Source organism: Ctenopharyngodon idella, chromosome 1, assembly GCF_019924925.1.
Source record: "Ctenopharyngodon idella isolate HZGC_01 chromosome 1, HZGC01, whole genome shotgun sequence".
NCBI classification, from domain to species: domain Eukaryota; kingdom Metazoa; phylum Chordata; class Actinopteri; order Cypriniformes; family Xenocyprididae; genus Ctenopharyngodon; species Ctenopharyngodon idella.
The window spans coordinates 4,582,364-4,610,225 of NC_067220.1; the positions used below are offsets into that span (position 1 = coordinate 4,582,364).

At 39.1% G+C, this 27,862-nt stretch overlaps 1 protein-coding gene across 7 annotated transcripts; it reads right to left on the reverse strand.

The window, feature by feature from the left end:
* Positions 1–1,238: 1,238 nt before the first annotated feature.
* Positions 1,239–27,862, reverse strand: gpa33a (glycoprotein A33 (transmembrane), paralog a). Of its 7 annotated transcripts, none has more exons than XM_051900477.1 (7): positions 27,790–27,862; positions 5,065–5,231; positions 4,747–4,960; positions 3,425–3,589; positions 3,214–3,330; positions 2,994–3,123; positions 1,239–2,920 (listed from the first exon to the last, which is right to left on the reverse strand). In XM_051900477.1, the coding sequence occupies exons 1-7, from the start codon at positions 27,833–27,835 to the stop codon at positions 2,482–2,484; spliced, it is 1,278 nt and encodes a 425-aa protein (XP_051756437.1). In that variant the 5' UTR covers positions 27,836–27,862; the 3' UTR covers positions 1,239–2,481. The 7 variants fall into 7 exon arrangements, with proteins under 7 accessions (XP_051756437.1, XP_051756481.1, XP_051756453.1 ...); XM_051900521.1 differs by lacking the exons at positions 4,747–4,960; positions 5,065–5,231; positions 27,790–27,862 and adding exons at positions 20,101–20,317; positions 20,415–20,582; positions 20,897–21,062; XM_051900493.1 differs by lacking the exons at positions 3,425–3,589; positions 4,747–4,960; positions 5,065–5,231; positions 27,790–27,862 and adding exons at positions 15,523–15,687; positions 20,101–20,317; positions 20,415–20,582; positions 20,897–21,061.

Here is a 27,862-nt window from a genome sequence, read left to right on the forward strand (position 1 = left end):
TGCCATCCCATCATGGGACTTGCCGAAAGTCCTTAGGGCCCCTCAAAGGACCTCCGTTTGAGCCACTGCAGTCGGCCCAGCTACAGCCACTTTCACTTAAGATCGCCCTCCTGCTAGCACTAGCATCGGTCAAGTGAGTGGGTGACTTGCATCTTACCTTGAGTTTGGGCAAAGTTGTCCTCAAACCAAGACATCGCTACGTGCCTAAGGTGCTCTCGGTTCGATGAGACGAGCGAGAATTAATCTTACTCTGCCCTGTCCGAGCCTTAAGAATTCATATAGAGCGCTCTGCTCAGTTCAGACAGTCAGAGCAGCTCTTCATGTGCATCGGAGGCCACACCAAAGGACACCCGGTCACAAAGCAAAGATTGTCCCACTGGATAGTGGACGCCATTAAGTTGGCTTACACTTCAACAGTCTTTTAGTTCCCCATCAGTGTAAGAACACACTCCACCAGAGGCATGGCCTCTTCCTGGGCGTGGTACAGTGGAGTATAACATCTGTGCAGCGGCCGGCTGGTCCTCACTGTCCATCTTCACCAGGTTTTACAACTTGGACGTTCCTGCACTACAGGCACGAGTCCTCTCTGTTTAGTTGGGCTTTGACCTCTGAGTGAGCTCAACCCAATAGTACCTTGCCTTGAGGCTCCGATCCATGGTCTGAACCCTTTTTTTAGTCTCGGGAGAGTACCTCGCCCTTACTTAGCCCTACTGCCTTCAAGACCCTTATCTCCATGTGTCTTAGGCTGGGGCCTTAGAACGGTTGTCGTTCTGCAATCATAGCATGGTGTGATTGGATTGTGTTCCCATCACGTCTAACAACGCAATATGAGTGACCCGTATCGATAGGGACCGTACTGTGTTACTAATATAACATTGGTTCTCTGAGATAAGAGGAACAAGTATTGCGTAGCTGGCCGTGCTATTATGCTCACGACCAGGCGTTCGTTGCTTCAGTCGAGTTAATCTGAATCCTATGGCGAGAAGAGCCCATTATTTAGACGGATGCTCCGCCCATTCTGGCGGGCTGTGCATCGATTGGTTCACACAGATCTGCTGCAACGCCATAGGTTAGCGCAGATTAAACTGCTCAGCCATTTTCCCATCACGTCTATCAACGCAATACTTCCTGTTCCCGTTATCTCAGGGAACCAAGGTTAGGTTAGTAACAGAGTACTTCAAGCAGATGTTTCGCAACACTTGAAGGGTTTTGTCTATACAGAAACTGACTTTCCAAAATACTGAGTAAAAACATTCCTTTAATAATGTCATATCTTAGAAAATAAACAACATGGAAAATGACATCAGAACATACAATATAATGTACAAATAATTCAAAACAATACAAATTCAAATCATAAAAAACTATACAATCTTCTCTATGTTGATCAATACATTTATGTCATATACAGGTAAATATGTTTCCCATGACATGATCCAAATTTAATGTTTAAGAATAATTAAATTTACTAACATCTTAAATTAAAATGGCCTGGTGCAAAACTCACAGACCGACGTCTTTAATCAACAAGAACAACAAGGACAGTTTTCATGACATTGAATCATAATCCACAGATGTACAGAGAGAAGCTGCTGGACGATAGATGACCAGCTGTAAATGGGTTAGTTAGGTCACTAACCACTGCAGTTCAGCTTCACTTTTTGTCACATTTTAAAACGGAAGCCTGAATGTTAAATGAGCTGCATGAGGAACTTTGGTGAAACCAGTTATTCTACCAACACAAGACATATGCTTGAATGTTTTATTTTGAAACAATACAAAAAGAAAGCGATGAGCTGAAAATAGACTGAAATAAACTGAAATTTAATAGATTCACAATTTAGTCCTATACATGAATATTAAGAGGTTAAGAAGACTGTAAAAACCCAGAAAAACCCAGCTGAAACATCAACAGAGACAAACAAGAGTCATAAGAATACAGAAACCCTCTTAAATATGAGATGAGGGGCTTTCAAACACAGGCTTTCACAATACATGAACAGCAGTAAAATCAAACTATACAGCTCATCAATCCCATCATCCATCTGACACGCCATTATCAGGGCATTCACATTTGACAAAACAGCCACTGCGTCGACTGGTTTCTCCAGAGAAAGATTTATTAAAGCCCTTTTATTCTGTCAAATCTCATATTCAGCAAATGAGGATGAAAAACTTTTGTTGTTGTCATGCTTTGGTAAATCTTAATCATGACATAAAAAGTCAAAATTTTGATATAATAAGTCATAATTATGAGATAAAATTTATGGCTTAGTATGTCATATTTTGACTTTTTATCTAAAATTATAACTGTGTCTATTCCAGCTTTTCATCTCATTAATATAACTGTCATATTTTCAACTTTTTATGTCATAATTATGACTTGGTGTGTAATGTTTTTGACCTTTTATATGATTATGATTATGATTCTTTTTCTGATGATTGGGCTTCCGTAGCTGAGGGACGGATCGGTGTCTGAACTCAGTGTCTCGGGTCTTTGGGTTTATTGGGCGGAACGCTGGGAGGTCTGTCGCGGCTGTCGTAGCGCTCGGAGTAATGGTCACTGTCATCGTCACGATCCCTCCGGTCATCGTAACGGTCTCTGCGGTCATCGTAGCGGTCGTTGCGATCACTGTAGCGGTCTTTGCGGTCATCATAGCGGTCACGGCGGTCATCGTAGCGGTCGCGGCGGTCATCGTAGCGGTCATCTCGATCGTACCTCTCCCGGCGGTCACTGTGATCGTCTCGTCTGTCGGTGTAGTCGCTGCGCCGATCGTAGCTCCTCTCGCTGCGGTCGTCTTGCGGATCACGTCTGTCTGCGCTTTTCACACGACGCTCTTCCTCGTAGCTGACGTGTTCATCCTGACCGTCCCCTTTCCCTTCAGGATCCTTGTCTGTGAATTCTCCTCCTTCAGGAGTCCTGCCAAACACAGAGGAATAAAGATTAGCAGCCGTTTGGATAGATGAGACGTGTCCGTGTTCTGCTGTCGTACCCCATCCTGTATTCCTCAGCCTTTTCCTTCTTCCGACAGCAATAGCAGCAGATGATGATGATTCCAAAGATAAGAGCCACGGCCACAATGGCCCCAACGATCCCTCCAATGGAGGCCATGCTCATGGACGCTGCAGGAGAAGATGAAGACAGACAGAGAAGAGTTGGTTTAGGTGGTCATGACTATAGATCAAGTCTGTGCGAGAAGCTGCTTTTCTTACGTGGCATGACGGCCAGGGTCAGATTACACGTTGCAGATTTGATCTCATTGGTGGACGTGCAGATGAAGAAACCGGACGTTTCTACGGTAATATTGTAGAGTGACAGCACTCCATTTACTGAGGAGAGACAGACACACACTCACATGTGATGCAGGAAAACAAGGTTTAATCATGTATTTGAGCGTCGTCACACGTGCGGACACACACGTACTGTCAGTGGTCTTGGGCGGGTTCGGCCGAGCGATGTTCGTGGTGTCGTATCTTTGCCACTTGTAGGTTGGTGTGGGCGTTCCCTCCTCCGAGCGACAGGTCAGGTTGATGTTCTGATAGTATTCTGACACCCCTTCAATCTTGCAGATGGGCGGCGATGGAGCCACTGGAACACAACAGGAACATGGTCAAGATTTCATTCACATGGGTTGACGTAGCATGTACGACTCTCTGAAATGCTTGATTCTGATTGGTCAGTTGCCATTTCAAGGTCAGTTATTGGTGATCGGTAATAGCCACACTGTATAATGAGGCTCATCCAAGCTCTTCTTTTATGTCTCTGGTATCGCACTGCAGATGGACGCGTTTCTATCGTTTCATTTAAACACAGCCTCAGCTATCGACTGTATTTACTGTAAAATTAAACTAAAGTACTTTATTTATTAGGGCTGGAATATATTTATTAGGGCTTTATAATATAGATATATTGGTATTTTGATTATCATTTTGATTGAATGATAATGATTCTTAAATCGCAAGAATGGCTGGTTCGTGAAACGATCATCTCTTCCTCTTTACTACTAGTTACAGCACCTAAACATGAATGAACGTCAGAAGAAATGTTGAAAGATAAATAAATAAAGTTGACATACGTACTGTACCTAATATAGGCTATATCCAAATGAATCAATATAGAATCAAATCGAATCGAGATCAAAATCGAAATGAATCATAAGCTTGTTATTTAAAATCGAATTGAATATTGAAATGTGTGTCAGTAATGCCAAGCTAGTTTTAGTAGGCTTGTAAGTGTTTGTCTTGTTGCTAGAATGATTTATTTGTACATGGTAATGGATTACAAGATAATAAATGGGTGATTTTGAAACGATTTCTTCTCAAATCAATATTCCATGTCCTCGTCTTTGTTTATGTGTGAACAGTGATGCAACTGTACATTATCTCTTAAATGTCAGTCTTGTTTAAACTTCTTTGTTCATCAAAGCTAACCACTAGGAACTGTTTTTCTTCACTGAAGCATTGCGTTTAATACGCTAAAAAAAACATTTAAACTCAAGTAAATTTTCATGTCTAATTATTTACTTATGTGCAGAGTAGTCATAGTAGTGGTCCTGATCATGCTGTTGGGGTTCATTTTGCAATAACAATGCGATAACCACCGATCCAGACTGATACTCTATGAATAATCATTCTGTCGCATGAAATTTGATAAGATGTGTGGCAAAACACCTTCAAATGATGACATATGAATTCCATACTACATTCATTCATAAGCATCTCTCTGAAGAGTTCAGTGTGTCTTACCCAAGACTATGAGATTGGCCGTGTCAGACACACCGTCCTCTTCATTATTCATAACCTCAACTTTGCACTCATAACTGCGTGTGTCTTTGCTAGTGACTTTCAGGAGCTGCAGGTCGGCTTTTCCATTTGGGATATCGTGCAATAGGTTGACCCTGCCTTTATATTTCGTCGGCACTTTAATTGAAGTGGGACCGAAGTAAGTGACGATGGTGATCTGTGAAAAAACAAAAACAGTACAAGAGCAAAACATGAACACAGATCAACACGAGCTCTAGTGTTAGTGATGCTAGATGAAACTGATTGTTAGTTTTTCATTACCGCTGGATCTCCCGGCACATCTGGAGCTGCTGTCCATGTTACTTGGACTTGTGCACTCGCACCTTGGGGTAAAAACTTGCAGGGTATCGTCACATCATCACCACTGGCAATCTTATAAACTTTCTGTGGGATATCTACAGTCAAGGCCGAAGACGACACCTGCACTCCTGTGAAACACACAAACACTTCATGAACTATAGTGAGTCTGCATTTAACACTGCACAAACATCAGACTCAGACCACCTCTACACACACTCACACACACACACACTCACAGACACACACACACACACACACACACACACACACTCACACACACACACACACTCACAGACACACTCACAGACACACACGCACACACAACTGTTTTCAACACTGATAATAATCATAAATGTTTCTTGAGCAGCAAATCATCATATTAGAATGATTTCTGAAGGATCATGTGACACTGAAGACTGGAGTAATGATGCTGAAAATTCAGCTTTGATCACAGGAATAAATTACACTTTACTATATATTCACATAGAAAACAGATGATTTACACTGTAATAATATTTCACTGTTTTTACTGTATTTTTGATCAAATAAACACAGCCTTAATGAGCAGAAGAAACTCTTTCACAAACATTAAAACATCTTAATTATTCCAAACCTTTGACCGGTAACAGGTACCAACAGCCTGAGGCTAGACAAACATATTAGTAAAGTTATGACGAAAATGTATAAATGGATTAGATTTTTACTGCTCAAATGTTGTTCCTTCACATATCATGAGATTTAATGGAGTTCTCCGTTATATTCATGTTAGTGTCATCTTTGTCTCAGATGTTTCTCCTAAATTACTTCATCAAGAATATAAATTCAGACACAAACGAGTAGCTGATGTACGGTACGAGTATAAAATGAATGTGGACAATTTGAGACATTGTTGAGATCTCCTCTGAAGTGATAGAGTAATATTAATGGAGTCTTTAATTAAGGAGAAACATCTGAGAAACAGGAGACTTCAGCTCTGGAGATCATTTCATTGCTGTAAGAGGAAGAGTTGAGATGGAAAGAGTCGATGTGAGTCTGGTGAAGTGTGTTTGCGTGTGAAGCGTTCGGGCGTTGGCTCAGAGCCGCAGATACAGGAAAGTGTTTCAGTTCTGTGGAACGGCCTAGAGATAAATCAGTTGATTCAGTTCAAAAACTACTGACTGTCGCTTTATTCCGGAAGAGATTAATTAATTATGAGCTTTTATTATTCTGTTTCATTCAGAAGCATATGAAGAAACCCAGTGAACACGATTCAAGCTGAAATGAGTCCTGAAGTGATTCTTCATGCTCAGTTTATTTGTTGACGGTTGTGTCTCTGAAGCTCTACTGGACATGAATCCGAATCGATTGATTCACGAGGATCTGTGCTGATGATTAAATACACATATTCACAGATTCAAAGAGATTAAAGCTTACTTACCGCTGAACAGCAGACAAATCCCAAATATTCCCAGTATTGCTGCCATCTCTTGGTGTCAGTGTTACAGGTATGAAAGGAACTGAAGGTGTAGAAGACACTGAAACTGGTTCAGGAAGTCGAACAGTAAAGTCCCGCCCAGCTGTCGAGTCTCATCTTGCCCTGGTGCTCTTATATGTCTCACAGTTTCATGTTAGAAAAGCCACACAGACCACAGTGCTGTGACAGTGTGATGTGCTTATGAGGAAGAAAACTAGTCCAAATTAATACAAATCAATAAAGCGAAGACTTTTGTTGAGAGGAATCAATGTCAGATGTTGTTTGTGAACTCTTGGAAACTCATTTCTAACCATTTAATAATCAGACTGAAAAACACACTGATCTGCATGAGATCCAGAGAAACTGGTTTGACAAGAGGAATATGATGAGGGAGTGGCAACACACGCACACACACACACACACACACACACACACACTCTCTCTCTCTCTCTCTCTCTCTCTCACACACACACACACACACACACACTCTCTCTCTCTCTCTCTCTCTCTCTCTCTCTCTCTCACACACACACACACACACACACACACACACACACTCTCTCTCTTTCTCTCTGTCACCCCCCCACACACTCTTTCTCTCTCTCTCTCTCTCTCTCTCTCTCACACACACACACACACACTCTCTCTCTCTCTCTCTCTCTCTCTCTCTCTCTCTCTCTCTCACACACACACACACACACACACACTCTCTCTCTCTCTCTCTCTCTCTCACACACACACACTCTCTCTCTCTTTCTCTCTGTCACCCCCCCACACACACACTCTCTCTCTCTCTTACTCTCTGTCACCCACACACACACACACACACACACACACACACACACACACACACACATTCAAATTCAAATTCAGTTGAACTTTATTAGCATGACTGTGAATCACAATGTTGCCAAAGCATTAGCAGATTATATATAAATAATAAAATAAACAAACAAACAAACAAAACATATATGTATACATCATGTCATATGTAGCATAGTAAATAAATCCATCTGAGTAAATGAATAAATGAAGCAGGTCTCTAGAGAGTTATCCGTCTCTGATGTTGTGAATGGCTAACACATTGTGCAGCTAGTGTAGCGCTGCTCTCATCTTCACCAAGTATGAAGGGCATTTTCTCAGTATCACTCAGTTCAATGAATGATGGAATCAGTGTTTCAAATCTGGAGAGAAATGTTTCTCTCACATCCTGATATTTAGGACAGATGAGTAGAAAGTGTTTCTCATATTGCTGTAGATCACAGTGTCTACAGATCCTCCGCTCTCTCTCTGTCCATGTTTGTCTATGTCTTCCTCTCTCTGTTTCTAGATCATGGTCACTTAATCTGTATTTGGAGAGGATTTGTCTTTCTTTAAATTGTTTCATTAATAGATAATTTGCCAATTTAGTGGTTCTATTACAGTTTTTTACAATCGCTAGGACACATTTCTCAATACTTAGGTCACTTTTTCAAAACTCTTCACACAGTTCTCCTAACCAACTTTCATCTTGGCACAGAGGTTAACTTCACATTCAAAATGCACCAAATCTACCAAAACACTTCATACATGTCTCAAATCAACTCATTCTTCCAGAACACTAGCAAAGGTTTTCACTGAGCAAACACACTTTGTCACTCATAAAACATCGACCTAAAAACACTAACATCAGTTAGCATTATACAATGTTTTCTTTTTTAAAATGTCTTTACAAAACAAGAATGACACTCTCTACTGCTTATAATTCACTGCAGTTTATGTTACATGGTCCATGTTTACATTACAGAACAAAATTATTCCTAAGTTTCCCCTTTTGAATTGATGGTAATGAAACTGAAAGACTAATGCTTGTGTAGGTGTTCAGTTTCATCTAATTGTTTTGATAGTATTTGATTTTTTAGATTCAGAATATATTTCATAACTATATTACTGTAGAAATGTAGCACATTTCTGTCTTATTCAGTTTTGTATTATGTTATTGTTTTGAACTTAAGTTTAACAGTTTTGAAAACAGTATGTAAGCATGTGCAAACTGGCCTGTACGTACAAAGAGTTTTGGCAGTTGTTGTGTCTGAGTGAGAAAAGAATTCATGAAATTTGAGAGATGTAGTCATTGAATGCATTTTGTTCCAAAGCAATGATAATTGATCCTCAGTTTAGCCCACATAGACTTCTGTTGTGCTCACTGTGTGAAGAGTTTTGCAAAAGTGACCTAAGTATTGAGAAACACTGGACAAACATTGGAGTTTATTTTGGAGATCAAAAATGTGCTTTTAGTGATTCATCATGAGTATCTTTTAGATTTTTGTCAATTTCTTTAATAATAGTTTTGGGGTTGTAGCTGTGGTCAGTTGGGAATTGAGTTTGATGGACAAGTTGAAGAGCGAGTGTGTTTAGAGGATGAGGTTCTGCTGAGGTTTCATTGGTGAGGAGGGCTTTATATGGGACTGAATCAGGATCAGACTGATGGAGGTGATGCCAGAACTGAACACATCTCTACTGGACCTCAATGTTCAGCGGGTACAAACCTAATTCAGCCCTGCAGGCATCATTGGACGTGTTTCTGTGAATCCCTAAAATGCTTTTGGCAATTTCCAATTGTAGTTTTTCTACTGAAGTTTTATCCAAATTTTTAAAAATTTGTACTGGTCCCCAAATTTCACATCCATATAAAAGAATTGATTTTATTATTGAATTATATACTTTTATCCAGGTTTAGTTGGTAAATTTAAGTGACCGCATCTTGACTTTATAGCATAAAAACCCCTCCGAGCCTTTTCGCTCAGTGTTTTGACAGCCAGACCGAAGCTTCCCGAAGCGCTGATGTCGATGCCCAGATAACAGTAGCTGGTGCTGTGCTGTAGGATCTGACCTTTAAAAGTGAACTGATGTTTGTTTCCCTGAGATCTGGCCTTCTTCTGGAACACCATTACTCTGGTTTTGTCCAGATTGACTGTTAGGGCCCACTCATGACAGTACTGTTCCAGCAGGGACAGGCTCTGATGGAGACCTCTGACCTCTGACCTCTGTGTGGTGTAGAGTGAGGCCGGGGACGGTAGAGTGACCTCTGACCTCTGTGTGGTGTAGAGTGAGGCCAGGGACGGTAGAGTGACCTCTGACCTCTGTGTGGTGTAGAGTGAGGCCGGGGACGGTAGAGTGACCTCTGACCCCTGTGTGCTGTAGAGTGAGGCCGGGGACGGTAGAGTGACCTCTGACCCCTGTGTGGTGTAGAGTGAGGCCGGGGACGGTAGAGTGACCTCTGACCTCTGTGTGGTGTAGAGTGAGGCCGGGGACGGTAGAGTGACCTCTGACCTCTGTGTGGTGTAGAGTGAGGCCGGGGACGGTAGAGTGACCTCTGACCTCTGTGTGGTGTAGAGTGAGGCCGGGGACAGTAGAGTGACCTCTGACCTCTGTGTGGTGTAGAGTGAGGCCGGGGACAGTAGAGTGACCTCTGACCTCTGTGTGGTGTAGAGTGAGGCCGGGGACAGTAGAGTGACCTCTGACCTCTGTGTGGTGTAGAGTGAGGCCGGGGACAGTAGAGTGACCTCTGACCTCTGTGTGGTGTAGAGTGAGGCCGGGGACAGTAGAGCGTCTGCCAGATCATTTATGTAGATGTTAAATAGAGTCGGACTCAGACTGCATCCCTGCCTCACTCCACGTCCCTGCCGGAAAAACGCTGTTCTGTGGTTGATTTTCACCGCACATTTACTGTTGGTGTACAGGGATTGTATAGTATCAGAAGTTTTCCCACCAATGCCACTTTGTAGGAGTTTGTGCAGTAAACCGTCATGCCACATTGAGTCGAATGCTTTTTTAAAATCTACAAAACATTCAAATATTTTCCTTTGTTTGTCCTTGATGTTTCTGTTAATTAGAGTGTGAAGAGAATAGATGTGGTCGGATGCGCATTGTTTTGGTAAAAATCCAATTTGTGCTTTATTTAAAATGTTGTGTGTGGAGATGTGTGTGACAATCCGGCTGTTTATGATGCTGCAGAACGGTTTTCCTAACGCACTGCCCACACAGATGCCGCGATAATTATTGGGGTCAAATTGATCACCTTTTTTAAATATGGGCCGTGATCAGTCCCTCAGACCAGATCTCAGAGAAGTTACCGGACCATAAAACCAGATTAAATCATTTGGCTAGAGCTTTATTCATGCTGGGACTGCTGAGTTTAAGCATTTCATTGCTAATGTCATCTTGGCCACATGCTTTTTTTTAATTTAAGTCTTTTAATATGCTCTGTTATTTCAGATATTGTTATAAATTTATCTAATGGATTTTGATAATTTTTAATTGTTTTCTCCAAGTCTACAAGTGTTTTCTTTATTTTACACTGAGGCTGGTTAAGGTCAGTAATTTAAATTTTTTAATAAAGGTTTTCAAAGTAAGATTTCCAAATTGTGCCACTCTGTAGAGATATTTCTGATTTGGGTTTTTCGAGTTTTTTACATAGCTTCCAGAAAGTGTTTTGGTCTGATTCGTCGATTTCATCAATTTTGGTTTTATAATAATTTTCTCTTTTGTTCCACAATAGTCTCTTGTAATTTTTCAGACAGTCAGAATAAGTAAGCTGTAATGTCTGGCTGGATGGATCTTTGTGCTTTTTGTTAGAAAGTCTCTTTAGTTCTTTTCTGAGACATTCATCATCAAACCAAACATCCTTTCTCATTGTCTGCTGATTTGTTTTACGTTTGCGTTGTCGTTTAATGTTAGATAGAGTTGCCAATGTTTTGAATATGTAATTTAAGTTTTTTGTTGCTAAATTTATCCCATTAATATCTAAGGTGAAATTAGTGGATATAAAGTCATCCAGCATTTTTAATATAGTAGGATTGTTTATGTGTTCTTTGAATTGTTCAGATTGGTTCCACTTTAGTTTAGGTTTCAGAGGAAACATTTTTTCAGATTCGAGTGGAGAAGTGTTGGTCCTTTCACATGGTGGTTTCAGGTAAAGCACTGTTTGGCAGTGATCGGAAATCGGGAGCTGAGGTCTGACTGTGAAGGCATTAATAAAATTTGGATCAATATCTGTTATTGAATAATCAACCACAGAGCAATAGGTGAATCTACCTAATGTATCTCCTCTAGTTCTGCCATTAATGATGTATATCCCTAAACCTTTACAGAGTTTTAACATTTGCGTTCCATTCATATTGACTAAACTATCGTAGCTGTTTCTTGGTGTGATACTTGATGAGGAGTGAAACGTGGTGTCATTGAGTATGTGGTCATTATCTACAATATTTATATAATCAATTTCTCTCCCGGTTCTGGCGTTTAAATCTCCACATATGAGGATATTTCCTCTGGACTGAAAGTGTAAGATGTCAGTCTGTAGTTTGGAAAAGCTTTGCTCTTCGTAATAAGGAGAGTCATGAGGAGGAATATAGACTGCACAGAGGTAAAGATTAGACTGTGAAATGACAGATTTCACTTCAAGCCAAATAGATGATTTTTCAATTTTAACAATTTTAATCGAATGTTTCAAATTGTCTTTGTGCCATATAAGTATTCCACCTGAGTCTCGGCCACATTTTATTTTTGAATTTTTTAATGAAGGAACAACAATTTCCTTGTATCCTATTGGACAATCTAACGTCTCATTAGTACGACACCACGTGTCATGAAAGATACAGATGTCCATATCTGTTACACTGCTGAGTAAGTCAATCACTCTCTCTCTCTCTCTCTCTCTCTCTCTCTCACACACACACACACACACACACACACACACACACACTCACACACAGAACCCTTGAGTCGAGTGTGAAACAGTGTCGTGATTCATCTGTCCGCTGCTGAAGCTCAGAGAACATGAGCTGGTCGACTCAAGGTCTGTCCTTCCATTCAGAGACAGAAGCAAGAAACTCTATAAAACATGTATAAATGTATAAACGTTTTTGTGCTAATGTTTTGAGAACAAAATATGATGTTATTATTAATAACATTATATAGGGTATATAATGTATATGTAGTGATTTTGATATTTAGGTTATGTATTATACCATGCAGGAAAATGTGCTGCTGCTCTGATTTCATTGTTATTTTAGTAACAGCAGGAGGTTCCTTCAACAGAAATCATCCACAATCTGTTATGAGCCCCACCTCTATATTTTATTTAGCAGTAAGTGTGATAAAGTTAATGTGATAGGCAGAACACTCAACATCTTCAATAGTGGCGTACATAAGCTTCGCTACAAACTGTAGAAAAGAAATGATACAAGCAAAACTCATGTCTTCACAGTAAAAGAATACAAAGGAGAAATAAAACTTAAAGGGATAGTTCACCCAAAAATGAAAATTATCCCATGATTTACTCACCCTCAAGCCATCCTAGGTGTATATGACTATATTCTTTCAGACAAACACAATTAGAGAAATATTAAAAAATATCCTTAGTCCTCCAAGGTTTATAATTGTTGTGAATGGTGGCCCAAATTCTAAAGACAAAAACAATGCAATCATCCATAAAAAAATGAATCAATACGACTCCAGTGGATTAATAAAGGCCTTTTGAAGTGAAGGGACGTGTTTTTGTAAGAAAAACATCCATATTTAAAACTTTATAAATTCAAATAACAAGCTTCCGGTGGACGACCGTATGCATAATGCGCAAGTTGACTTGCGCCAAATGAGTAATCCTCTGACGCGGTGCATGACGCAGGATGTAGGGCTGTGCAACAAACTCAAGCTCTTCTTCTCTAAAATCGAAATCCTCCAACACTTCTCTTTAAAATTTCTCATTTTAGACTTCTAATTCGTGACTGGTGTTTTGTTTTGTGTGTCATTGCGTGGGGTCAGAGGTTGCTCTTCCGCCCAAATTGACGTGCGCATTATGTGTGCGATCGTCCACCGGAAGCTAGTTGTTTGAATTTATAAAGTTTTAAATATGGATGTTTTTCTTACAAAAACACATCCCTTCGCTTCAAAATGCCTTTATTAACCCTCTGGAGTCGTATGGATTCATTTTTTTTATGGATGGATGCATTATTTTTGTCTTCAGAATTTGGGCTGCCATTCACAACCATTATAAACCTTGGAGGACTAAAGATATTTTTAAATATATCTCGGATTGTGTTCGTCTGAAAGAATATAGTCATATACACCTAGGATGGCTTGAGGGAGAGTAAATCATGGGATAATTTTCATTTTTGGGTGTACTATCCCTTTAAAGAAATATCTCTACACTTCAGGCTACATTTTGAGAAGAACTTTAGATATATGTTAAAATGCATAACTTGACGCTTAATTTTTTTTTTTTTTTTTTTTTTCCATTTGACTACCGATAAAACAAACAAGCAAACAAGAAGAAAACTGTGCGCTCTCCCAGCGTTTTGGTGTCAATGTTGTGATCACAGACACTCTCAATACTCAGAAGAGCAAAACTGACAATCTTTCTTTGCGCTCCGGTGAAACATCTGGATCACTTTCAGCTTCAAACAAAGATTAAATAATTGAGTTCAGTTCTAAAAAAGCAAAAGCTACTCATAAACAGGTGAATCATGGATGTGTCCCGTACACCCATGTTACATCCAGCATATAAGACAGGGACAGTTCCTAAAAAATACATTTTATTCAATGGCAATTCAGTCTTTGACAATCATAAAATACTCAAAAACATTTGGAAAAGGTTGCGCTGTGTCTGTGTCCTGGTCACGACATTCGTGAAGCATCCATAATGGCGGTGTGTCGTTCGCTCAGAGTGTAGATCCAGTGTATACTGCGTTTGTAGAAGGCTAGCGCTTCAAACAGACGTTAACTGTAAACAAAAAAAGGTATAATGTGAGACTACAGATGTTTTCAACAGCAGTAATTTGATAGGAGAACATTGTGTGCATCAGGAGCTTAGCACAGAATCTTGGGCCTAAAGACAGAGCTCTTTCCCATCATCCCCTGGTCCATCCTGTTTATAATAGTGTACAACTACACACATAACACTCACTGATAGAATAATCACTGGCAAATTACTGATGTAATATTTAAACCAACAGTATTAAAAAAGTTGTACATGATGTATGTATGTATTGTGCTATACTTAAATATAAATAGACAGTTTAACAATATTTCATTTGAATTGTGTTTTATTAACAGAGACATTGTCCATTTTAGTCCAAAACTACAATCTTTCCAAACTATTTATCAGTGTAGGTGCCTACGAGCATGATGAACACAGGACTGATGTCACACTGAGCCAAAAATTACCTGAGGAGCCCTCGAGCAACACACCTAACCCACAATCACTCCCTGAGTGCCGCAGCAAAAACGGCTGCCCACTGCTCCAGGTGTGTGTGTGTGTGTGTGTATGTTCAGTACTCACTGCTGTGTGTGTGTGTGTGTGTGTGTATGTTCAGTACTCACTGCTGTGTGTGTGTGTGTGTGTGTGTGTGTGTGAGCGCACTTGGATGGGTGAAATGCAGAGCACAAATTCCGAGTGTGGGACGTCATACTTCACGTCACATCAGTTCACTTACATGACCAGTCCATCAGTTATGTGTATAGATGAGATGCGTCCATGTTCTGCTGTCGTACCCCATCCTGTATTCCTCAGCCTTTTCCTTCTTCCGACAGCAATAGCAGCAGATGATGATGATTCCAAAGATAAGAGCCACGGCCACAATGGCCCCAACGATCCCTCCAATGGAGGCCATGCTCATGGACGCTGCAGGAGAAGATGAAGACAGACAGAGAAGAGTTGGTTTAGGTGGTCATGACTATAGATCAAGTCTGTGCGAGAAGCTGCTTTTCTTACGTGGCATGACGGCCAGGGTCAGATTACACGTTGCAGATTTGATCTCATTGGTGGACGTGCAGATGAAGAAACCGGACGTTTCTACGGTAATATTGTAGAGTGACAGCACTCCATTTACTGAGGAGAGACAGACACACACTCACATGTGATGCAGGAAAACAAGGTTTAATCATGTATTTGAGCGTCGTCACACGTGCGGACACACACGTACTGTCAGTGGTCTTGGGCGGGTTCGGCCGAGCGTTGTTCGTGGTGTCGTATCTTTGCCACTTGTAGGTTGGTGTGGGCGTTCCCTCCTCCGAGCGACAGGTCAGGTTGATGTTCTGATAGTATTCTGACACCCCTTCAATCTTGCAGATGGGCGGCGATGCAGCCACTGGAACACAACAGGAACATGGTCAAGATTTCATTTACATGGGTCAACGAAGCATATTCATTTATTATAAATGTATATTATATATTTATTCATTTGCTCTGGACTGTAATGTGCATTATTATTATTAATTATTCTTCTTACAACGTAACAAGTATATCGGGTGTTATAGGAAGTGTTCCTGGTTCTGGTTGACGGCTCAGTTTTGATGTGAAGATGTGATACACGTGTTGTAATTTGAGGACTGTGTGTTTAAGATGTCTGTCCTTAGTTTGAGGAGGAGCCTGATCCCTTTGTTAGAACATCCTGCTTTATTTTTCTGTTAATTGTTTGCTTATTTACTGTTAATTTATTATCTTTATAATTTAAACCCCTAGACTAAATAAACATTTGGTTTAATATGATATTTTTGGACTTTGATCCCTTTCTTTTGTTGTTCTCTTGAGCCGGGATCGAACAAGCCTAACAATAATTTAACTATTTACTGTAAAATGAAACTGGAGGACTTCGTGTTAATTAGGGCTGGGTTGAAAATATAGATTTCTCAGTTTAAATCAATTTTCATTTTGATTAACCAATATGGATTCTTAAATCCCAAGAATTACACTTCAGTTACACTATGCCCGATTACAAAAACTACACGATTTTTGTAATCGGGCATACTTTGTACACGCAGATCACATATTCGCATTGAATTTGTTCCACAAGGTGGCAAGACGTTTTATCGGTCATAACTTCTGGAGAAAAATAGTGCAGACACTGAACAAAGATGAAACTTTCCGGAGCACATACACTATATTGCCAAAAGTTTTGGGACGCCTGCCTTTATGTGCACATGAACTTTAATGACATCCCATTCTTAATCCGTAGGGTTTAATATGGAGTTGGCCCACCTTTTGCAGCTATAACAGCCTCAACTCTTTCCACTAGATTTAGGAGTGTGTCTTCCAGAAACGCATTTGTGAGGTCAGGCAGTGATGTTGACGAGAAGGCCTGGCTCACAGTCTCCGCTCTAATTCATCCCAAAGGTGTTCTGTCAGGTTGAGGTCAGGACTCTGTGCAGGCCAGTCAAGTTCCTCCACACCAAACTCACTCATCCATGTCTTTATGGACCTTGCTGTGTGCACTGGTGCGCAGTCATGTTGGAACAGGAAGGGGTCATCCCCAAACTGTTCCCACAAAGTTGGGAGCATGAAATTGTCTAAAATGTCTTGGTATGCTGAAGCATTAAGAGTTCCTTTCACTGGAACTAAGGGTCAAGCCCAACCCCTGAAAAACAACCCTACACCATAATCCCCCCTCCACCAAACGTTACACTGTAAACCCTAATGCTCAAAATACTTAATTGTTTTGAGTAGGACAAACTTAAATTTAACAAATTAGTTCAGTTAAATTAACTGTAATGAGTATTTAGAACTTTTTTCTTTTGAGTTAGCAGAACTGATATATTTTAAGTAAACTGAACTGTTTTATTGTTTTGAGTTGTATGAACTAATTTCTTTTAATTTAGACTAACTTAAGTTTAATTGAAGCTGGGCTGGGATTTCTATTTCCCAGTATGCTTTGCCCATGGCACTCAAAAGGGAGAGTAAATGCTAAAATTAAGTGTTATATAATGTTTTTTTGTGCAAAATTAATGGATAAGGGAGATTTAGCAGTGATTAATGTTTTGTAATGCTAATTTAGAAGAGTTTCTGTTAATGTTTTAAGTTGCTGTACTCATTCAGTAAGTGTTACACCATACTATTGATAACATGTTAGCAAATTAACAAGTTGGCATCTTCTGAATTTTCTTATTAGGGTTTACAGTGAAGTAAATAACTCATTTAATTTGGAAGACCTTAAAATAAAAAAGTTAATTAACTAAATATTTTATGTTAATTGCTATCAAAGTGTATGAGTTCAAGTTAAGAGCAATTATCATTCGTGAGTACTACAAACTCAAAACTTGATTGTTCTGCTTACTTAAAATTGGGAACATCATAACTCAAAAAATTTGATGTAACTGATTACCTCAAATTTTTTGAGTTAGCCCAACTTATTCAGGTTTACAGTGTACACTTGGCACAATGCAGTCAGGCAAGTACCGTTCTCCTGGGAACCGCCAAACCCAGACTCATCCATTGGATTGCCAGACAGAGAAGCATGTTTGGTCACTCCAGAGAACACGTCTCCACTGCTCTAGAGTCCAGTGGCGGCGTGCTTTACACCACTGCATCCAACGCTTTGCATTGCACTTGGTGATGTAAGGCTTGGATGCAGCTGCTCGGCCATGGAAACCCATTCCATGAAGCTCTCTACGCACTGTTCTTGAGCTAATCTGAAGGACACACGGAGTTTGGAGGTCTGTAGCTATTGACTGCAGAAAGTTGCTGACTTCTGCGCCCTGTGAGCCTCAGCATGCGCTGACCCCGCTCTGTGATTTTACGTGGCCTATCACTTCGTGGCTGAATTGCTGTTGTTCCCAATTCCTTCCACTTTGTTATGATACCACTAACAGTTGACCGTGGAATATTTAGTAGTGAGGAAATTTCACGAATGGACTTATTACACAGGTGGCAACCTATCACGGTGCCACGCTTGAATGTTTGTAGAATCAGTCTGCATGTCTAGGTGCTTGATTTTATACACCTGTGGCCATGGAAGTGATTGGAACACCTGAATTCAATGATTTGGAGGAGTGTCCCAATACTTTTGGCAATATAGTGTATGTCGTTCGTGCATGCTATCTAATGATTTGATTATCATTAAAAATCTCAAACTGATTTTATTTAGGTTAAAATCTAGTAATGATAATCTTGGCATTATATTATTTAGTGATATTTGGAATATCTTCATGACAGATGCACAATGTACAGTAGATGGCGGTATGTGATTATAACACCAATCCACCATTAAACCCCAAAGAAGAAAATGTACAGTTGTGCACATTGACCATGAGCAGAGGTAAGGAAAATATAAATTAATTTTGGTCATGATAACATTTGTTTAATTTTTTGTGGGACATAGTGAGCTAGCATTGTCAGCAATGGAGTGTTGAACCGGCACCATCTTTCACCTAGCTTAAGTTTCACTTAGCTGCATCTCAAGATTAACATAAGTGTGATGTAGAGTTTTGTCTGCAAATCTAAAATTGTGTTAAAAATAGCTAGTAAAACCAGTGCAGCGCACCTTGTTTTCCAACTCTCAACTACCTGGAGCAAAACCTGGTAAACATGCCATTGCCTCACCGTCAGTGTAATTAACAGAGGCTGCGTTTAATCTAGCTTTTTAGTTTTGCTTTATGCAAAAATACTCATGCACTAATTCACCAATAAATTTCCATTGGTAAACATTTTATGGAAAGAATTTTAGGAAGGGTACAACAGGGCTAAAGGCACACCTTAAGAAAAAATGTGCTTTTGATTGCAGAAATAAAAAGTGTTTGTACTGAACATTGATGGAGCAACAGATTTTGTGTGAAAATAAATCATAAAAGTGGTTTATTTTGTTTAAATGTATGTATAAATGTATGAGGTGGTGAGGGGGACCTTTTACCCCACAGACACACGAGGCAAAACCAGCATGGGGCAAAAGACGTACAGTATTGGTACAAATATTTCAGCTAAAATAAGATGTTTTGAATAATGTTAATAATAAAGTTAATACTTGTTCAAAACAATCACTTTAGCAAAGTTTGTACTGTTTTCTTTTTATTTTGACAAAAGAATTCATTTTTGTTCAATAAATATACTGTCATTAAAATATTATAAAAATATGTTTTAAAAATACAGAAACAAAATCATTTTAAAAAGTAAAGATTCTGAAAGCATTGAAGGAGATACCATAATAATTTAATATAGATTTACTGTAGTAAAAATAAATCATATTTTAATATCATATTTTTAAATACAATAGTTTCCTTATAAATATGGTGATTATCTCTAAGGTGGACACCCAACTTAATATCTGAATCTAACCATCCCAGGTGAAAAAAGTACATTTCTATAATGCACTTAAAGTGCTCTATTTTCGCACACTAATTTTGTACTTAATATACTAAAAATTCTCGATCGTGTGGAGGATCAGACGAATTTCAACATGCATCTTGAAAAGCTGATGTTTAGGAAAGTTTTTGTGCCATCTAGTGGTTTACAGGAAAATAAACTCAAATGCACCTTTTACTCCAGGGCGCCTTTAGCCCCATTGTAACCTATTACAGTAGTACAATTACCACAACAAATTACCATTTGTGCAAAAACTAACTACAATTTAGTAGGCCTACCTTTACTATAGTGTGGCTCAAAAACACTATAGAATTTACTAGAGAAATTTTACTGCATTTTCCATGGTAAATTTACTTTTTCAGGTGGGAATGATGACATATGAATTCCATACTACATTCATTCATAAGCATCTCTCTGAAGAGTGTCTTACCCAAGACTATGAGATTGGCCGTGTCAGACACACCGTCCTCTTCATTATTCATAACCTCAACTTTGCACTCATAACTGTGTGTGTCTGCTCTAGTTACTCTCAGGAGCTGCAGGTCGGCTCTTCCTTTCGGGATATCCTGTAATAGCATCACCCTGCCTTTATATTTCGTTTGCACCCTAGTAAATCCAGTGGAACTTCGGTAAGTGACGATGCCGATCTGTGAAAAAAAAACAGTACAAGCACAAAACATGAACACAGATCAACACGAGCTCTAGTGTTAGTGATGCTAGATGAAACTGTTAGTTTTTCATTACCGCTGGATCTCCCGGCACATCTAGAAACTGCTGTCCATGATATTTGGACATCCGCATCCACTGCTTGGATTGAAAACTGGCAGGGTATCGTCGCATCATCACCCCTGGCAATCTTATAAACTTTCTGTGGGATATCTACAGTCAAGGCCGAAGACGACACCTGCACTCCTGTGAAACACACAAACACTTCATGAAACTAGCACACATTCAGTGAAACAGAAGTCTATGTGGACCAAACTGTGAGTCATTTTTCATTTCTTTCACACAAAATGCATTCAATGACCACGTCTTCCAAAAACCATGAACTCTTTTGTCATTCATACTTCCCCATCTGCAAAACAATGTATATTTTCAGCACATTTTTCAAATTCTAACACACTGCTTTCAAAACTGATAAAAACACATTCAAAACAGAATGACGACCCTCATTTATCAAACAAACGCAGAAACCAGCGTACATCCGAACAAAAACATCTGCTTACCACAACACTCATGTCTGATTTATTAAACTTTAGTATGCGGCCAATTCCGTCGCACGAATGAATGGGTGTTGATAAATGTAGCGGCTGAAAACAATCGTCATTTAAATATCACGCCCCAAATTTTAGAAGCCTGGCCCTGTAGTTTACGACACAGAGAAACGTAACCCGGCCATGAAGAGGAAGCATGAAAAAGAAATGTATCTTACTCTAGAAACATCCCTCAACCTCGTAATTTCAAACAATAAAAATTTATTTAAATAATAACACCGGCAAATAAAACTAAATACTTACAAACATTATTAATATATATATTAATTTGGTTATTTTAGTACATCACTCCACAGAAAATCCTTTAAATTTATTTTATTCAGAACAGAACAAGAACGAAAAATAAGTATCTATATATTGAAACTGGGCTATAGTGGCATTCATTATAAAGCAGAAATGAATTTATTTAAAGCAAAACTGAATTGGGCTCATAGCCCTCTCTCATTCGGGAAGAATCCAAATGTTTCCATATTCGCGATGTAACATTTATTGGTGGCTGAACTACTGTTCCTTATGTAAACAGGGCTTTCTATTTCACTCGTTTCAATATCCACGTAAAACATCATCCTTCACACGCGCAAAAATGTGTTTGGATGGGCGCCGACTGTACAGATATACTCGGATCATTAAACTGAGCAGTGTTAACTTTGTCTGCATTTTAGTTTGCTGTTAAATGGCTGAAATGTAAAGTTAGCAACTCTAGAAGTGATATGTTGCGTCTGCGTGTGTGAGTGAGGCGCCGCGCGATCAATTGGATTTACAGTTTTTCTCAGTCGCTTTGGCACATTTCTCAGATCGGAACTGAAATTCTCAAAACTACTTGTTCAACCACCGCATCATCTAGTCACTTCACATCATAAAAGCGGTTTCTCAATCTTTTGGACAAATTGCAAATGCTTTGGTACATTCAGGCAATTGATTATGTACAATTCTCTGCTATTTCCTACATTATCAATTGTTAATGTCATGTTGCTCAAAATGTATTATATGGTTCTCTGTTGAATAGTCTTACCCCTCAAAACATCTAGTCATTAGTTCATCGCACAAGTCATTAAATGCAAAATGGTTGACCTAGTTATCATAATGTCAAGTATATTATCTATACATTTCTATTAGACTTTTGTAAAGGTGTCCTGAATTGATGAATTTTGCAGGTGAATCCTGAATTTCACTAATGATTTCAGGGGAATGTAAAGCATTAGATCAACCAATGACCCAACCAGTTCTCTAAAGCAGCTCAAAGATGCATGTCATGAATCTTCAGCTGGAAAGCATATATAGACAGAGTACAACACAAGAGTTACAATTTCTGATAATGGAAGAACAGGGTCAACAGCTGGGAAGAAGAAGAGGAGTAAGGATGTGTGGTAAAGGGTAGGGAGGCAAAACAGAGGAAGCAGTAGATAAAGCAAAGGGGGCGCAGGCACGTTTCTGGTGAAATGAGGCCCACTATTGTGAACAATGTTCTCAATCATGACCTTACAATGGCTTATGCGGGTCTAAATGTGCAGCTGAACGTTTGGAGAAAACCCTTTCCTCAATCATTCAAGTATTTCATAGACATAACAGGTATGTGCACTGTACTCTAATATTGTATGCATGCTATAATCTTAATATTACAGTAGCATTTTTACACTTACAGGAGCATATTACACTTGCTTTACTTACCAGTATAGTAGGATAAATAACTTTATACAGATACATACTATATCACACACATACACATGAATACATATAAACAGTGTATGTATATATAGTCTTGTCTTTTTGATTTATCACAAGGACATTTTACAGTAATTTGTTCACTGTCATAAAAACCATAGCCATAGTTTAGGCTATATCTGAAATATTCACCACTGTTATATCTTGTTCGAGAACAACGACACAAGGACTGATATGTTCATTGACATGAATACTTGCTTTTAAAAGATGAACTAAGGATTTTGAGCAAGTTACAGGCTTTTGCAGGTTTTACAATATGTTGTGCTGTTTGTACGAATTGTTTCGAGAAACATACTGTTTTGCAAATTTTAAGGATGATTCGAGAAATGTGCCAAAGCAACTTAAAAACTATAATAAAATAAAGATAAATATTTTAATAAAATAAAGAACACGAATACAATGCGTCAAATGAGCGTAGCCTGTACTAACCCTTGATGCACAGTTTTTCTCTTTTGTTTTGTCAATCTGTTAATTATTTCAGTGAAATATATTTCATGTTGGCTAGTCCTATTTTTTATTCCTTGTAGGCTACTGTATATTAGGCTATTCTGTTTTTCTCTGCGTTACAGGTGCATGATGTGTGAATCCTAATGTTCTTTTGATGTTACCATTTGCGCATCCAAAGCTAAATCCCTGGGGGGGAAAAAACAAAAAAACATTTGTGGTATTTTAAGACACGCATCTATTCTAATTTAATTTTAATTTGGCATTTTAATCATGTCAGTTAAATGGTTATTGATCGGTTAGGAAAATAATCTAAATGTTCTCACAACAGTTCTCCACCAGATTTACTGCTACACGCAAGTTCCCGCTGACTCAACAACTTTCGTACACGAGCTGAGACCTGACGTGAGATTTGATCGTAGCCACTGCTCACGCTCATATTGATAAATGCCAAATTTTGCGTGGAAATGAGCGCACGTACAGTTTTCTGGCGTACGATCGTTTGATAAATGAGGACCAATATGTGTACATATTTACATGTACTGAAATTAGAAACATATTAAATTTAGATTACTGTAAAACTGTCTGTATTTTAGAGAGTAATGGAGACGGAGGCCAGGCGAAATGCACATACAGGTGCTGGTCATATAATTAGAATATCGTGAAAAAGTTCATTTTTTTATTGTAAATTATTTTAAAAAATGAAACTTTCATATATTCTAGATTCCCTACATGTAAAGTAAAACATTTCAAAAGTTTTTTTTTTTTAATTTGTTGATTAGAGCGTACAGCTAATGAAAGTCCAAAATCCAGTATCTCAAAATATTAGAATATTTACATTTGAGTTTCATTAAATGACCATCCCTACAGTATAAATTCCGGGTATCTCTTGTTCTTTGAAACCACACTAATGGGGAAGACTGCTGACTTGGCAATGGTCCAGGAGACAATCATTGACACCCTCCACAAAGAAAGTAAGTCACAGAAGGTCATTACTGAATGGGGTGGCTGTTTACAGAGTGATGTATCAAAGCATATTAAATGCAAAGTTGACTGGACGGAAGAAATTGGGTAGGCAAAGGTGCACAAGCAACAGGGATGACTGCAAGCTTGAGAATACTGTCAAGTACAGCCAATTCAAACACTTGGGAGAGCTTCACAATGAGTAGAATGAAGCCGGAGTCAGCGCATCAAGAGTCACCACACTCAGACATCTTCAGGAAAAGGACTACCAAGCCACTTCTGAACCAGAGACAATGTCAGAAGCATCTTACCTGGGCTAAGGAGAAAAAGAACTGGACAGTGAACAGTGGTCGAAAGTCCTCTTTTCAGATAAAAGTAAATTTTGCATTTCATGTTGAAATCATGGTCCCAGAGTCTGAAGGAAGACTGGAGAGGCACAGAATCCAAGCTGCTTGAAGTCTAGTGTGAAGTTTCTGAAGTCAGTAATGATTTGGGGGGGCCGTGACGTCTGCTGGTGTTGGTCCATTGTGTTTTATCAAGTGCAAAGTCAATGCAGCCATCTTCCAGGAGATTTTGGAGCACTTTATGCTTCCATCTGCTGACAAGCTTTATGGAGATGCTGATTTCCTTTTCCAGCAGGACTTTAGCATCTGCCCACAGTGCAAAAACCACTTCCAAGTGGTTTGCTGACCATGATATTACTGTGCTTTATTGGCCAGCCAATATGCCTGACCTAAATCTATGGGATATTTTCAAGAGAAAGATGAGAAACAGTCGATCCAACAATATACAGATGATCTGAAGGCTCAATAGTGCCTCAGCAGTGCCACAGGCTGATCACTTCCATGCCACACTTCACTGATGCAGTAATTTGTGCTAGGAGCAAGTCATTTGCTGTAATATGTCCTGCCGATCAAGTATTGAGTGCACAAAAGAACATACTTTAAAGAACTTGAACTTTTCTGTTTTGCAAATCCATTTTTTGATTGATCTTAGGAAATATTCTAATATTTTGAAATACTGGATTTTGGACTTTCATGAGCTGTACGCTCTAATCATCAAAATTTAAAAAAAAAACTTTTGAAATGTTTTACTTTACATGTAGGGAATCTAGAATATATGAAAGTTTCATTTTTAAAAATAATTTATAATAAAAAAATGAACTTTTTGATGATATTCTAATTATATGACCAGCACCTGTACTTTTATCTTTGCTGTAATGTGATTGGTTATCAAGGCACACGTGATCCAATGTTAGCCGTTACACTTTCTCCAATGGGAGAGCCACAGACCTGAGTAGCATCTGCTGCAGTTCTAGCAATGATTTAGTTGTTTAATTGAATAAGTTTAATTGATATATTGTCCTAACCAACCCCAATCCCTAAACCTACCCATTGGTAACCCTTTTTAAATATTTAAAACTAGATGGCGCTGTCACAAAAACTAGGGTCCTAGAAATGCAGTCCTGAAACTGCTGCGGTCCTAAAAGTGCAGCCTCCGGTATTGCAGGCAGATAATATTGACGGACCCTCGTATCTCCCAATAATAAGAGCTCTGGGGCACGTTCAAGCTCAAACCAGTGCGCAACGTTTTGCTATGGTTTCCGGGTTGAATGACATGTTTCCTGGAAACGGCGTGCAACGGGGTTTGGGATACGTTTTCTCTTGTTTGGTGGGTGTGTCAAAAATGTCATCCCAATCAGCAGATACACGTATACAAACCACTCGGTATTAAAGAGACAGCTCGCATAATGCATTACTTTACTTTATTTGTCTCTGTTAAGGGAAAATTGTCTTGGGCAATACAAGTAAAGCTGCACAACAAAACACCCACATCAAAAACAATCACACAGTCATGTCCTTTGAATTTGAATTCAACAGCCTATAGCGGTTGTATCTAAACCTTGCAGTACGGAACCGTCGACCAGATGGAAGTAACTCAAATTCAGAATAAAGCACTTGAGATGGGTCCAGACTCATTTTCCTTGCCTGTTTAAAAGCAATTTTGTTGAATATGGACTGAAGATTGGGGTAAACCCCCAGACCAACCACTTTCATTGCCATATGCACCAGCCGATTCAACTGTGATCTAAGGTAACTGTCAAATTATCAAACCAGGCGGCTATACCATACAATAAGATGGATTCAATACAGGCATAATAAAACAGCAACATGACATCAAAAAGTCTGAGCCTCCGTAAAAAGTACATTTTTGTTGCACCTTTCGACACAGATTATCCACATGCACTTCCCATGAAAGTTTATCAATAAGCAAACCTAAGTATTTGTATGAAGCAGCCTGTCTAATGGGCTCATTGTTAATCATGATGGGTGAGTGGTTGCCCACTGATCTGAAATCAAAAATCATTTCCTCTGTTTTTCTAACATTAATTACAAGACTGTGTTCTTTACTCCATGCAACAAATTTAACAATCTCTGTAGTATAATGTTGAATGTCCTCATCCTCATACAGAAAACCAAGAATGGTTCAAGTAAAGTCATTTACAAATGTGTTCTTTTTTATTCTGGATGGCAAGGGTAGTGACTGTAACATCGAGCGTATTTTGCAATATTAAACACGTATTTATACTGATTTCATCAGGCTCCAAAAATTCTTCAAAAAGAACACAAAGAATGGCCTTCTCAGCTGCCATAGTTTCAACTCTTGTGTCATCAGAACAGGGCGTTCAGCGCACCACCGTTTCCGTTTAAAAAACTTTTTGCAATGTTTTGTCGGGGCTGTTTACACTAGTGCATTTTGTTTTAAAACGCATAAGTTTTGCTACGGTTACACCTGTCGTTTACACTATGCTGCCGTTTTCGAACGTCGAAAACGGAGACTTTCGAAAACGTTGTAGAGCCCATTGAAAATGCCAGTATAAACGGACCAAAACAGAGACTTTTTAAAACGATGGCATAGTTAACTCTGCGTATCCTTAATGACCGTGTAAACAACATGGAAACTGAACTGCAATCTTTGCTGGCTTTGTTGTGATTTTTAGCAGCCTTTGTTCAGTTAAACTGCATTTTTTTAATACTGCAGCTACATGCGCAAGAGGCAACTGTTTACACTACACGCATGCACAGTGTGCATGAACGGTCATGTGACATGCGTTTTCGGTCGTGTATGTGTAGACAATGTTCAGCGCAGAATGCTTTCAATGCTGGCAAATCCTCTGATTATTAAAGATTCATTGTGCATTTATTGAAGCATTGTGAGATCGCGACGAACTTTCATCTTTTTAGTGATTATAAGGAAGCGCTCGTTGTACGCATTCTGCCATGCCAAAACATGCTCACAGCACTGCCTGTGCTTGCTTTTATGTTTCTGAATGTTGCTGATACTTTAATAACAAATAATGTATCAGCGTTTATGCTGGGATCTGTAGGTTGTGGCTAGGTGACACGTAACTTAAAAGTGGAGCATGGAAATCTCTTGGATGTTCTGAAAAAAAAAGTTTTATACTTTTTATTTGTTTAAATGCTTGGGCTAATGTGTTTCCCATGTGCAGTCAAATGTACTGCTGTATGGGCTCTGCAGTGCTCTCAGCTATTTCTTTTTTCTTTTTTTTTCTCAGCGATATGTTTGTTTCCCAGAGTTTTGACGTGTTTTATATACTCGGTATTGTTTCTTAATGGGTTTGTGCACTGCACCCCCAACCTAAATCATCTTCCCATGCCAGGTTCACAGATTCAAACAGATTAAAGCTTACTTACCGCTGAACAGCAGACAAATCCCAAATATTCCCATTATTGCTGCCATCTCTTGGTGTCAGTGTTACAGGTATGA

What these genes read in the sequence shown, in the direction of transcription:
- gpa33a (XM_051900477.1), bottom strand. Translation starts at nt 27,835, where the DNA reads ATGGCAGCAATAATGGGAATATTTGGGATTTGTCTGCTGTTCAGCG. An exon ending in GATTTGTCTGCTGTTCAGCG is followed by an intron (nt 5,232 to 27,789) that starts GTAAGTAAGCTT and finishes TGTGTTTCACAG; the next exon opens with GAGTGCAGGTGTCGTCTTCG. An exon ending in GGCCAATCTCATAGTCTTGG is followed by an intron (nt 3,590 to 4,746) that starts GTAAGACACACT and finishes GTTGTGTTCCAG; the next exon opens with TGGCTCCATCGCCGCCCATC.